The sequence below is a fragment of the Perna viridis genome, chromosome 11 (assembly GCF_037379345.1).
Source record: "Perna viridis isolate PV_CMFRI_1.1 ecotype Kerala chromosome 11, ASM3737934v1, whole genome shotgun sequence".
Classification (NCBI taxonomy): Eukaryota; Metazoa; Mollusca; class Bivalvia; order Mytilida; family Mytilidae; genus Perna; species Perna viridis.
This window is the reverse complement of record NC_142455.1, coordinates 703,985-719,130: the sequence shown is the minus strand read 5'-3', so window position 1 is coordinate 719,130 and position 15,146 is coordinate 703,985. Positions and strand designations below refer to the sequence as shown.

Sequence of the window (15,146 nt, the reverse complement as noted above, 5' to 3'; positions counted from 1 at the left end):
TTTTCCAATTTAAACACCCCATCCCTTCGCACGACCTCCTCGTTCCCATATCATTATCCCCTTAGAAGTTTATCCAAAACGAGTACTGTACAGACCTCATTATGTTTTTATGGTTCAAATGTGTTTTTCTTGCATGCTCATCACAGTCTACATAACTGCTATACTATCAATCATTGCCAAGTCCAATGTGTAACTATCTTGTTCTGACTAACAACATTACGTATGCATATACAGGTATAGCAACAAATATAAAAGATGATCTAGGGATGAAAACGAAACAAGACATACAGAGGCCAGAAATTCCTGACTTGGGTCAGGCGCAAAAAATACGGCGAGGTTAAAGAACTTTGGCGTGATCTACGGCTATCTTATTAGTGGTTGCGTGAAGAAATATTCATGCCTTGTACGGATAATTATTGGCTATAATAAATGATACAAGGTCTTCTTGCCAACGCCAAGATAAAAAGCAATGACGTTCACATGGCACATTACAAAAAATATGTTAGGTGGGATTCCGGGTCAATCTTGAACTTTGTGAAACACATACATTTGTATATTTTTTTAATTTATATTATTATTTGATTTTCTTATTTTTTAAATAACTCTATTTTATTTTTTTTATTTTTATATTACTATTTTTTCAACTCGATGTTCAGCCTCTAGGTTTTAGCACAATCCGGAAATTCCTGTTTATATTTTAGAATCGCCAAAGCGGGAATTCCGAACTTATTCGTTTTTGTTTAAAGAATGGAAGATAATCACTGCAGGGTAAACGACAAAAAGACATGTACACTCCTTTTATATTATTTGTTGTAGGCATGTACATTGTATATAGAAGCGAGCACCGCGCCGTGAGGTTCAACATACTCGAATTCTTATTTTTACCCACAGGAACCGGCCACTTTATCAGTAAAATCATTTAAAATCTAACCATTGAGCGAGCGAAGCAAGCTAAAGCCTCAGAGTCAAATTTGAGTTGCACTCTTGTCGCTTCCCTCGCTCAACATGCTCAATGGCTTCAGCATTTACTGTTAAAGTGGCCAGTTCCTGTAATTTTACATCTAAATATGTACCTTATGTCAAGTTACAAGCAGCACAAGTAGATCTAATTCATATTAAGTACAAATTCTGGAAGTATAACAGTTCTCTACTGGTGGCAAAAATACACATAATCTGTGGAGTAAATTAATGCTCAAACATGCACAACTAATCCCTTAAAATAAACAATAGTGACATTGTCGTAACTTTGTAATTATATTTCGGACAGAATGTAAACACAACAACGTACTGTAGGTCATTGAAACACTTTAATCTTACACCTTCCCAACTCGAATCTGACTTGCTCGGTCGGGCTACGGACATTTAAACTGTACTAGCCTGTGGCTGATTTTACTAGCCCCGGGCTTCAGGCTAGTGGCTAACGTCGAGGACTGTTCTTATCTGGATTTAAAATCTCATTGGATTTGAACAATTCACATTTTACAGAGAAGCTGTTTTTGATATAAATGAGCAAGTATTTAATTTATTTTAAATATTGGTGCATTTGTACATGTAGGTGTCAATAAAACTATAAAACTGTAGACTAATTTTTATTTCAAATTTGAACGATATGTTATGTATGTGACACTGATTATACATTTGTACCTTATTTTTCAACCTATAAGTTGTTGATGAGTGAAAAAAATCAATATTGCTGATTGTTTTTTTTACCAAAATCAAAGAAAATACATAGATAATTAGAGGGCAAGATATTTATCTTACATGTAAGTTGTCAGTATGAACCATAAGTGTCTGTGGAGAGATCCAAGGTGAGGGTTTTTTTTCTCAGCATATTATTTCAGTGAAGTAACAGTAAGTATGTTTTAATTTTAAATGAAGTGAGTTTAATTATTTTTATTAACTTGCATGTCAATTGCTTTGAATCCCTCAGAGCAGGCATACAAATTGTAAACATGTCAAGCATGGGCACCCAGATGTGAAATTAGTCTGATGAATACATTTAGAATGTACATGCATGTAGGTCATAATTATGACCCATAATTACTAAACAGTATAATTTATATTTAAATGTATTAAAATTACAATAAAAGAATTGTTACCTTTAATCTGGTTGCAATAAGTGATAATTTTAATATGTACCACATGCAAATTTGTCATGACATGCTTTAAATGGACATAAATTTCCATATTTTAGGACCAATAATTCTGGAATGCAAAACAAGATTGTGCATTAAATTTCATCGCTGGTATTTACCCCTTGAATTCACCCCTGGTATTAACCCCTGGAATTCACCCCTGGTATTTACCCCTGGAATTCACCCTTGGTATTTACCCCTGGAATTCACCCCTGGTATTTACCAGTATTTAGTGAAAATGTAAACTTGTTATTTTCAGTAAACACAATGTATGTTCACTGTCAGAACCATTCAAACCTCCACATGCTGTCTGTAGCTATCCTCCATGATCATATCAAGTTGCATCCTACAAAGTATTTTATTAGTTTTATATTTTGTTTTATTTTATTAGGAGCTTAAAGAGAAGCTAAAAACAGAATTTAAGAGAAAAAGATTTCGACTTCGGGAATTCCAAGATGAAGTCGACAGGTTAACAACAGCTCTTTTTCAAAATGAGTAAGGTTTAGTTTTCAGACAGGTTATTCTTTGTTTATCATTCATATTGCTTGTTTTGAATTTTTAGTCAGCAAATGACATGAAGAATCATAAAGGTTAAGATGATTCTAAATTTGTACTCAAATACATTACCAGTGTTCTCCCTAGGATTTTTGGATAGTTCTGTATTCAGCACATATGACACAACATTTATAGATTAGTTTCTGATTGAATAAATATTGTTTGGGATTTAATACATTCTTTTATAAGCTGAATCAGTTTCTAAATGTCAAAAATTGTGCAATATTTGACGGTTCTATTATAGGTAGCCACATGCTTTTTGTCAGAGTAGACTTAGAGTTGCCTTTGACAATAGTCAGTATTGATTGGCTTAGTACCTAGATAATGTATCTGATTGACACCTCCCTTAGCCTTGGCCAAGATGGGGCGAATGATTAGGAATCTTGGCAGCGTTATTTCATAATTATGATTGGTTTACAACACGTGTGCAGTCATACGGTGATAAACATAAACTATAGCGTGTTCACATTGATTGAGCTAATTATCTTGTAGGATGCTGCAAATGACCTCAGGGTTTCCTGTCATATTGATTTTTAATCCTAATTTTGAAGCATAGCGCAAGATAGTAAAGTACTGACATCAATAGTGCAGTGCTCAAACTCGATAGTATAAAGTGCAGTGCTTTAAGGGCTTGGCGAGAACATTCAGTCGCTGAAAACAAAACAAAGAAACCAGATACAAACAGAAACACAATGAAAACACTCAGAAAAAGACCAAACAGAAAAGGAAACAAATTAAATTACTCAGAAAAATATCAGAAATCTTTAAGTATAATTAAGAGAAGGCTGCATGATAAAATGAATCATAGTTTATATGTATGGAAACAAAGTGTCCACATACATGTAACAAATATGATCAATGCAAGTGATAAATAGTATTCCGTGAAAATTACATGCGCATACATTTTTAGAAAAAGATGTAAATAAATCTTAAGAAACAATAAAAGCATATTACCTCACTTTCAGAATAGCAGAGGATTTCTGACTTACAATAGCATCTGGCTCACAATCCCATGTTTCCTGAGTTGTTAAGGGATACATGTGCCTCTGGTTATAGGGAATTAACAGTTGACCTTCTTCACTCTACTTTGAAGAACCTATGTGCATAAGAAGTGATTGCATTCATAAAGATGGTATCAAGTTACATGTTTATTTTTTTAATGACTTCATTTCTACATGTACTCTTTTCAGGCACCACAAGCAAGAAGAAACTATGACTTTCAGACAAGATATTGATAGACTTGTATCAATTAGACGAAAACTTGATAATATTTCCAGCAAATTGAAGGGTATACACACAGAGGGTAGTCAGGAGCATGTGTAAGTTATATGTATTATGTTGAATACAAATAAAAACAAAGCAGGAGTGAGTCCAAAATTTACAAAAAAACAGGTTCCATCCAGAAACTTTATATTTTGACTTCCTATGTATGTAGATACTCTTAAACATGAAAGTCTCAAAATTGTTTTGATGGAAATAACATATTCTTGTAATGATATGTGCATTTTGGATGTGGTTGTTTGTACTTTGAAGGCAGACATAAAGGGTTTGTTGTAGAAAGCCTTGTAGTACTATATTACTATTTTTTTCCATCAGAGATATAAAAAAAGTCATGTGTGTACAATATATGTATCTCCACCCTTATAGGCAAAGCCTGATTTCATATTAAAAGGAATAAAGTATTCTGATTGGGGGGGTCCAACTCATAAAATCCTTCCTCTGGATCTTAAAGTATTAAAGTATTGGAGGTGGTAACAATATCTCAAAAACTAAAGACCACAGCAAACTAAACATATACATGTAGAAAAGTGAAACTAAATCTTAATTTGTAGGAAACTTATACTTCTTGGAAGATGTTATGAGGGCTACATGGAGGTTCTCTATTAGAGTATATGTTGTGTATAATATCCTGTGCATTACTGGATAAGATTGCAGAATATATAGCTCAACTGACCAACATACATGTACAGTTTACATCTGAATGTATCTTGCTAGTTTAATTGAACAGATCAGTGAGCATGACTTAGTATTACTAGAAAAATGCTTAATGATTAAGCTTTCGGCCGTGAGACTAATGTTGAAAATGTACATGTATTTTAAATTACGGTTGTTAAATAGCAAGTCACCATAAAATGCCTTCATCAGTAAACTTTTGGTAAAAAGCTTTAAATTTATCTTTTTATCCCCTGTTACATGCCTATCACAACTTATATACATGTACATGTTTGTTTATTGAATTTTGAAACAAATCAGGGATGATTTATTTCCTTTTTTCAGCAGAATTCCTCTTTTTCAAATCTGGATTTTACTGTTACAATTCTTTTTTTACTGTATATATACTTGCGATCTTGCCAATTTCTGCTTTGGTTGTAGACCTCAAATCATCCCTGAAGGAATTCATGTTTGAGCATTGACATTTTGTTTTTATTTATTTTGCTAATGATTTATTATTTTTGAGCATTGACATTTTGTTTTGTTTTTTTATTTTGCTAATGATTTGTTATTTTTTAGGCATTTGAATGCTGTTCATGAGGAGTTGATAGCTTTACACTCCAGAAGAGATGTGAATACATTAAATACCAGTCGAGAGTTTCAGAAACTGATAAAACTGGTCATAGGTATTAAACAATAATCAAGTACTATTCTCTGTTAGAATCAGGCAGTGGGTGAATCATGGTAAATAAAAAAAAACACAACTCTTTCCATGAAATTTTATTCATTCAAAATGTTAGCTAAAAATCCTGACATGCAAAAATGGCATTCATTTCTTTTTTGAGTTTCTATAATTTGAGGTATGAATTATTTAAAATGAAAATGCAGTTTAATTATCAAAGGAAGCTAACTCGAACTTCCCTATCATTCTATTGAAACTTTTGTTCTTGCTCTTCTGCACCCTCTAACATATCTTAAAATAAGAAGTGTCAATTCATCTTCAATAGGCCTTAACATTTATGCCCACGTTGTCAAATTTACGTGTTGTTTTTTTTGGGGGGGGGTCTGAGCATGATTCATTATTTTTCAATATTTCCTGATTCTTCCAGATTCCAGGACTCAAATCTCATAATGTCAAAGGGTCAAAGAGCTCAAGTATCTATTTCATAATGTCATTGAAGAAATAATCAAAGGGTCAAAGGGCTCAAGTATCTATTCCATAATGTCATTGAAGAAATAATCAAAGGGTCAAAGGGCTCAAACATCTATTTCATAATGTTTTTTTATGTTCCATTTGGACTCATAGTTAATGAATTACAAGAAAATTATGTAAATCTATTTTTGTGTTAAAATAAATCCCATGTTACAGTATGTGATTAAGTCAAGCAAAAAAAAGAACTTGACTGTTTATGGTTACCCTACCTACCCTAGCACACTTTACCCTACCTACCCTAGCACACTTTATTGGTATTTTTTTTATGGAATGCTTGTAATCTATAATTTTCTTAGCACTATTAAAGCCCAGAAATCAATGTGATAATATCTATCTACCTATCCCAATTTTTTCATCCATTGTAACCTTAATCAGGCATAATTTTTTTCTTTGACATACATGTATAGCAAAGACATTTCCTTCATTTGTACAAGATTTATTTGGTTGCTCATGTACATGTATATAAACCTGAATAGTTTACGCATGCCAGACATGGACATGTATGAGGCAAATGTAATATTGTTAATGCATGTGACAAGAATTTCAGGGCAGAAAATAAGAACTGCTGAAAGGGGAGATAACTCTTGGTTTTTAAATAAAAGGAGATTATAAATGTAACTTTAAGTATTATAGAAAAATACTAAATTTTTATCATGTCTGAGTCAAAGCATCATTTAAAGATATTTGTTAGGCAACTCAATTTTACCAGATTTATAAAAAAATAACTTATAATAAAAATTGCTTGATTATTAATAATAATTATTATAGTTGGATATTGTTATTTTAATATTTTTTGTATGTAGATCTCCAGTCAGACAATGAATGGAATTGCCAACTGAAAGAAGAAATTGAAAATAAAATAAATAAAGGTTTGTATCAAAAGAAAAATTGTAATTCATAGAATATTAAGGGTCAGTAATCAAAATAATACTTGCAAACAATTATAAACCTACTGAAGGATCTAGAAAATTTTCATTTTCCAGCACAAGAATTATTTGTGATTAATTTTTTTCCTCTCTTTGATTCTCTTTTGAATTGATATACTTTTTATGTCTACTCCTGATCTGTCATAGCACATTAATAGGTATGTCACAATCAGCTGTAAAAAGTAGATCATTTCAAAACAGTTTCAATATAACAATTGAATCCTGAATCAGAAATGAAAAAAGGATGGAAAGTCATGTATCCTCTTGCTTACACTTTTGCCAATGGTTAAATTCAGGCATCAATGGATTCTAATCAGACTTAGGACTTATGTAAGTCTGGAAACCTACCCAGGATTATAGATTTGTGGTCAAGAACAGAAAGTCCAATATTTGCATGACCATGGCATGGCAAGTTTTTTTTGTTTAGATTTATCATCGGGCTGATTGCTTCAGCCTTTTAATGAGATACTGTGAAAGTACTATTGTTTGTGGAGTACCAATTTTCATGGACTAAACCATGAATTTTGGTTCCAAACAAAAAGGAAATTTCCATTGATGTGTATACTGAGTACCTCAAAACCATGAATTAAAGAATCCACAGACATGAGTTTTTTCCCTTATCCATGAAAATTGGTATTAAATTAAAGTACTATCACCGTATATGCAGAATCTCCCTCAGTAGATTATCACGTGATATGAAAATTAAGATTTCAACATGACTCTTAGCTTTAACAAGCATGTTTGAAATTTTATCATTATGGAGAAATAGGATAAATCAAGAATAGACGAAAGGAGAATTGGCTTCTTCCATAAAATCTGTAGGAAACATGGCAAATTTGAATTGGTGAGAAACTTTTCACAAGAACTTAAACACTGCCAAGTTTTTAAATGTTGTATGCATCTTTAATTTCTAGCTTAGAAATGGGGAGAAAGTAAAGGTTAAAAAAAAATTTTCTTTAAAACAGTATAACAATTTTTACAGGATTTGAATTACTTAAAGGTGTATCTAGTATATCCCTTTTGTTGCCAATTGTAGCTTACAGAAGATTAGCCAAGCAAATGGCATTTTTGTCTTGGTCAGAGTTTAAAGAAGATGAATTAAATGATTTAGAACAGTTCATCATACAACATGTTAGTCCACAGAAGCTTCAGAGTTGTCAGCATAAAAGTTCAGATAACATCTCCGGCAGTAAAGAAACTACATGTAACTCTGTAGATAGGGAGCATGGGGAACCTAGTTCTCTGAAGGGGGACAATCAGGTTGTTAGTACTAGTACTGTTCCTCAAGTCTTACAAGGTAATGCTGCACTTCAAAACACAGAAATGAATGCTGATTCTCCTATCCCAGAAGTAAGAGTCGGACCCCCACTTCTAGAACACAATGTAGGTTTACCAAGCCCAGCAGTAATAGTTGAGCCTTCATTTCTTGAAAGCATTGCAGGTTTACCAAGCCCAGAAGTAAGAGTTCGGCCTCCACCTCTAGAAAGCATTGCAGGTTTACCAAGCCCAGAAGATAATGCTGGTTTTACAAGCCATAAAGAGCTCATTGGTTCTCCAAGCAATATTGAAAAGACTTGGTCATCTGGTCCAGAGTTTAGTACTGGTTCCCCAAGTCCAGATGGTATTGTAGGATCTCAAAGCCTGACATGTAATGCTAGTCTAGCCACACAAAGCTGTAATGTAAGATTACAACAAAATATAGCTTCTCCAATCCCACGACTGAATGTAGGATCTCTTTACACAGAATGTAAAGATGGGTCTTTAAACCAAAGATGTAATCCAAGATTTCCAGTTCCACTTTTAAATGTAGAATCTCCTGTCTCAGATTGTACTCATTATCTTAATCTTGATGCCATTAGATTTGCTGATAGTCCCATTAATAGTCCAGAGAAAAGTCCCTTGAAAATGTCTGGTCCATACAAAAGTACAAATCTGAGGTATAGTCCATATAAAAGTCCCAAGAATAGTTCAAAAGGGGGTAATGAAAATTGTCCATTTAGTAGAAATACCTTGAATACTTCCATAAGAAAATCATCTCAATATACCCAGAATAGTGCCAAAAGACAGCCATTTCAAGATTGTCGCAATACCATTCATAAGAAGAGACTAGTCTTTACTGACCGAAAGGTTTCATACCCCTAGACAGAAATTCTGTGGATATATATACATATATGTATTTGGAAATAACCAAAACTGAAATTTTTGTTCATCTGTATATTGTCTTCAACATTTGATTTTGTTGGAATTCTTGTGTTAGATATTCTCTTTTTTTATATATCTTTAGCAATTTTTTCCCCAAAATTTGATTCGTTTAAAATTCTCTCAATTTAGATACTCTTATTTTCACTTTTTTAATTTTCAATTGAAAACACATTTTATTTTTGGTAATAATTTTATCTCTGAATCTACAAAGCCATGCTTAGGCCAACTAAAATGATTTTTTGGTTCTCAGGTCCTTGTTGTCTCTTGTAGGGATGTCTCATACATTTTTTTTATTGCCAGATAAAAAAAATACAGCAACTCCCTTATCATTTTTATACCCCCCGCCACAGGAATTGCTGTATTATTAGATACTTCTGAAAAGTTGCATGACCATCTGTCGTCCCTCGACCGTTTCCAGATGATAACTTGAGAACGGTCCTATGATACATTTTTTTTTTAACTTCACATAGTTTTTTTATACCATAAAGTATAAGTTTAATGTTCAGTAAAATTTTCATTGCAGTTTTCTAGTTAGACAATTTTGAACATTTTGCCCTTCTTTTACCAATACATGTATGTGGCAGGGTATCAATGTTCCATTAATGCTCTACTTTTTTCACTCTTTAAACACCCTCATCACCCTTTATTTTGAGGGAGATAAAACATAAAGTTAAGAAAATGTCTCCCTCCATCCCTAGGAAATGAGAACCAAGTTATTAACTTTTACTGGCCTTACTTAGCCTAGTCTGATATAACTCTGACATGCAACGGCTGATTTGCCCGGCAAGCTGGTGCTGTGAGTGTCAGAGCTCTTCCCATTTAAAAAACACAGCATTTTGGTAAAAAGTCGAAATTCTGTAAATTAATTAAAAGACAGTTATTTGTTGTTTTACATCAGACAACACTTTTGACATGTTTTTCAGTCTGTATGAAATTTGCACACTGCTGAGTCATGTTAGTTTTACAAAATTTCACAATATTTGACTCTGATCTTGAACATCATAAAAATTCAAGATTGTGATATTTCGTTATTTTTTTTTTTAATTTCCAATCTAAAAACACCAATTACTGCAGAAAAGCATAAAATTATATTGTTGTAGTAAAAACTTCCATTACATACATAGTTTCAACTTTTCAAGAACCTAAAAAGTAGTAAATTTTAGTCTCAAAGGGTGCACCAAATCCTGTGTTTTTTACATGGGACAAGCTCTGAGGTCCAGCAGCCCCAGCTTGTGTGGCAAAACTGCTGTTGGACGTCAGAGAAAGCTCGGACTATACTTAGCCTTGTTTTATTTTGATAAAAGTTTGTAATGCTCACACTGACCATTATATTAGGTGTCAAGTTTAATCTCTATTTGGTATTTATAATGCTCTGTACTTCATTTCATCAGCATGTACATGTATGTTGACCATTTCATGTTCACAATTTTTAGCTTATTCATATTCTAATTCAAACTGAGAATTTACTTTGAATTATGGTATTCAGTATTAAAGGTTTACAAATTCAAGTGGATTGTAGTACATGTAAGTACATTTCTATATGTATTTCTGCATTTTATGTGAAAAATTTATGCAATGAACCCTGTCTAAAAGTGATCTTTCATTTGACCAAGAAATTTGATTAATTAACGAGGTAGACCTAGTGTAAGGGACACCACTCTTACAAATCATTTGAATGTTTGTATTCAGCATTTTACATCAATCTCATGTAAGCATCAAAGTAATTTGGACAGATTTCATTTTTTTTTTCAAATGACCGCTTGATAGGCTTTGGTGAAATTGAATATAATACAAACATATCACTGATTTAAGAATGATCTCCTTTACCCTAGATCTACCTCCTTAGGGCATATATTTGGTTTATACATGTTTACAATACTTATAAGTTGTTATGAGTAGTCACCAGAAGATGTCTAGTTAAGACAGGTCATCAGTTTTTTCAGAGTCCAGTTTAGACAGGTTTTACTATACCGATATTTACTTGAAAGAAGGTGTAAGTTTTTATAAGAATCAGGCAAAATGGGAAAAATCAGAAACAAAAACCCGCCAATCTAACAATATAATTTCAGTCCAGGGTGCTTTCTTCATTTGAAAAAAAAAACATATGATCTCTGCATTTCTGGATTTGCTCAGAAATTTTTTGATAGAATGTTAGAAATATGAAGTTTTTGGCAGAGTTATCTGCCCTTGAAATGTTCATTTTCAGTGCATTTCAATGAAACTATAAATCAATTTACCGAAATAATATGGAAAATCTATGTTTCACCCAGTGCCTGAATCTTACAGAGACTGACATTTAAGTCTCTGTGTGACTGAACTATAAAATCCATGATAATTTGTATCAATGAAAAACTACATTCACGATACTATAATGTAGATTAGACATTTTTATTTCCTTTTTGTTGTACTAATTTTATTTATATATTTATATCAATTTTATATATATTTTTTTTTTTTTTATTGTAGTTCATTTCTTTAGTATTGAATGAACGTTTTTATGTTTGTTTGTTATTAGCTTTTGTAGAATTGCTAGTCTCTTTTATGTACCCTGCTATTTACACAGGATCAGTGCTTACTACATATACATATATTAACTGATAAGTTGTATGTTAGGCCTCACTAAATTAATTGCTTGTTTCTCAGACCTATTTGCACTTGTCTGTATGAAAAGGGCTGCTCACAGATTTCTTCACATTTCTTTTTTAGTTTAATTTTTGTTTACAGTTGATGTGCAAGGTTAGAACTGAATGTTAAAATTCTTAATTTTGAAACACAGTCATGAAGAAAATAATAGCACTTCACATGCTGAAAAAAAGCCTTCTTCCAAAGTTTTCACCAAATTTGATTTTAAAACTTTAAAACACTTCTTATAGTAATATTTTCAATTAAATCAAACTTTTTGTTTGAAAAAAAGCAAAAACATTTGTTTTAATTGTCCTTAGAGTAAGTAAGTTGTTAAAAGGGGTCACAGTCTTTGATTGTTAATTTGAATGTTTTTATTTTTAATGGGCATATTGTTATAAAACAAGCATATTTATGTCTACAGTTTTATGAATTAAATCCAATGGCCTACTTTTGCAAATATAGAATTTTTAGCATGCAAAATATGGGAGTATTCTTGAAAAAAATGACATGAGCCAACAAAGTTATTAAAGTGGTTATGGAGTTTTCTTTACTTTCTGTGTATTTTAATTGTTAATTATGCATCACATATTGTAAATCTTTAGTACTCAAAGTGTGAAAAATCACACCGTATTCAAGGTTATAACTGGTGGAACATCACACTAATTTCAAGATTATAACTGGCAGAGAATTACACAAAGTAAAAAAATAATAATAACTGGCAGATATACACTCCTTGAGACGTTTAGGTTTCCTGCACGCATGATACCTAAACACACGCTAAACACTCACTAAACGCACGATAAACAAAGGCTTCTATTGTGCGCTAAAACGACCGATTCTATCATGAGTTTCAACGAACGCTCCTAGTGTGCGTTTAAACACTCGATAGACGAACGCTCACAGCGTGCATTTAAACGCACGATACACGAAAGATGAAAAATTATAATATTAACATATAATGACGAAAGGGAAAATAGGAAATTGAATTAATGAAAATATATAAATTAATAATTGTAAATAATATAAAAATAACATTTGAATTGAGGAAAAAATCAAAGTACAAAAATAAACGAACGCTCCTATCATGCATTTAAACGAACGCTTCTATTGTTTGTCCATTGTGCGTTTAAACAAACGTAAAACGAGGTGTAAATGAACGATAAACGATGCACAAACGCTAAAATGGGATACCTAAATGTCTCGAGGAGTGTAATACATTATGATTTAAGTTAAATTTAATCTGGGCTCAGTCAATTTTGATCAGTCATGAAGCTGAATTAACATTCAGCAGTAAAGTTTGTTATGAACCTGCTAAGAAGAGGAGATATGTCTTCCAATGTAATGTGTAGTTTTTGATGTAGTTTGACAGCCATTTTCAATGGAGCATTGTTTTGTAAATGCTATCCTTCACATACCAGTAATTTGTAAATGCTAACCTTTACATACCAGTGAGTTATAAATGTTGTTCTTTACATATCAGTGATTGGGTAGTACTTTACCTCGCATATTTATGATTTGTAAATGCTGTCCTTTGCATACCAATGTTTGTAAATGTTGTTCTTCACATATTTATGATTTAGAAATGCTGTCCTTCACTCACCAGTGATTTATAAATGTTGTGCTCCACTTAACAATGATTTGTAAAAGGTGTCTTTCACATATTAATGACTTTTACTTGCAGTCCTTCTCATACCAATGATTTGCTAGTGCTGTATTTGACATACCAATTACTCGTAAATGTTGTGCTTCACATACCAATGTTTGTTAGTGCTGTATTTGACATACCAATTACTCGTAAATGTTGTGCTTCACATACCAATGTTTGTTAGTGCTGTATTTGACATACCAATTATTTGTAAATGTTGTTCTTTACATACCAATGATTTGTTAGTTCTGTACTTGACATACCAATGATTTGTAAATGTTGTTCTTCACATACCAATGATGTGTCATTTATCAATGATTTTATCATATTTTTATAACTAATTAACTGGTTAATTTTATATATAATTTGTTATTATTCAGTATTGATTCTTAATGATTGTTGAGTTTAAATGATGAATAAATGATGTTTTATAATTCAGATTTTTTTTAATATGACTTTTTTTTTTGTTTTAAGGTGTGTCTGTTTCTTTAGTCAAAATGTTTTTCACAAACACATTGTTGCAATAACTTTTAAATTAGTGAGTTAATCTTTATACACGGAGAAGTGAAGGTTGATTTTGGATGTTATGGTTCTACATGTTAAATAACAAGTTCTAGATAGTAACTAGTAAATTATTTGAATCTTTAAAAAATTTTGCCTAAATGATATCTTCCCACAAATGGAAGTTTTCGATTCATTTAAGGGAGTTGTCTTAGAAAAAAACAACCTCTATAGGGCAAAATGTTTTTTTCTGAGACAAGTGCCTGTGGTTATGACCTGAGGTATTTAGGACTGAGATAAGTGCCTGTGGTTATGACCTGAGGCATTTAGGACTAAGACAAGTGCCTGTGGTTATGACCTGAGGTATTTAGGACTGAGACAATGTTTGTGGTTAGGAACTAGATGCTAGAAATAAAGCACTTTCTGAAAGTTAATAACCTAAATAAGTTTGTTTCTAAAGTTTAATTGCAAAGTTTATTTTATTCAAATATTAATTTAGATTTGTTTAATCCAATGTTAGAGCTGTGAAAATCTTAAACGAGTGTATAAATGTAGCTGAAACTGTTCTGGGTTCTCCTTCTGCAGTTGTAGCAAGCTGCGTCCTGCAGAATGGTTTAATTTTTGGTTGTAGAAAAAGTACACTCTCGTAATTGGTATTAGTCTTTCGTTAAAAGAACGGACTAGACATTGCCCTTAATGGGACTTATACCCCCGCAGCCTATTGAACACTGTGCATTGGGAACCAATGTGGACTCGGGATTTATTTTGGACACAATTTTTATGGTTGGTAGACTAAGCACTTACAACGCACAATTTGCTACAATTTCTAAAACACTCCAAACCACAATCAATACTATTTTTTGTTGTTGACAGAATATGACTGCAAGTTTACTTTAAACATCAATTCCTGACATTATGCACATCCCAATGTGGTAATTTAACACAATTTTGTTTCATAACAATCCTGCATATTGTAAAGGACGAGTTGCAGACAAACGCATAGGACCAAATTAGCCATCATTTCTACAATCTTTGCCCAAACATAAATTCCTGACAGTATGAACATCCCAATATGGTAGTCTGTCACTCCACTGAGTCCCATTACAATCCTGCAAGTTGTTAAGGAGTTGCGGACGACACATCAGCCACGTTATCCGCCACTCCTACAATTTTTGTCCAAACTTAAATTCCTGGTAGTGTGCACGTCCAAATATGGTAATCCAACATCCCATTAAAAATCATAACAATTCTTCTACTCGTTGAGGAGGAGTTGCGGACAACGCATGAGAACATGTTATGCTGAAAACGCCCAAGTTCAACAGCCGTCGTTTCTTAAATTTGTGTCCTAACATAAATTTCTGGCAATATGCAACCTCCATCTGGTTATATTCATGTACATCCGACGAAGTTTC

At 32.5% G+C, this 15,146-nt stretch overlaps 1 protein-coding gene across 1 annotated transcript; it reads left to right on the top strand.

The window, feature by feature from the left end:
* Positions 1 to 47: 47 nt before the first annotated feature.
* LOC148602242 (uncharacterized) lies at positions 48 to 13,636 on the top strand. The gene is made up of 6 exons (XM_088552207.1): positions 48 to 768; positions 2,527 to 2,630; positions 3,881 to 4,009; positions 5,202 to 5,308; positions 6,639 to 6,704; positions 7,798 to 13,636. Exons 1-6 carry the CDS (start codon positions 748 to 750, stop codon positions 8,901 to 8,903), a joined length of 1,533 nt encoding a protein of 510 aa, XP_088408333.1. The 5' UTR covers positions 48 to 747; the 3' UTR covers positions 8,904 to 13,636.
* The last annotated feature ends 1,510 nt before the right edge of the window (positions 13,637 to 15,146 follow it).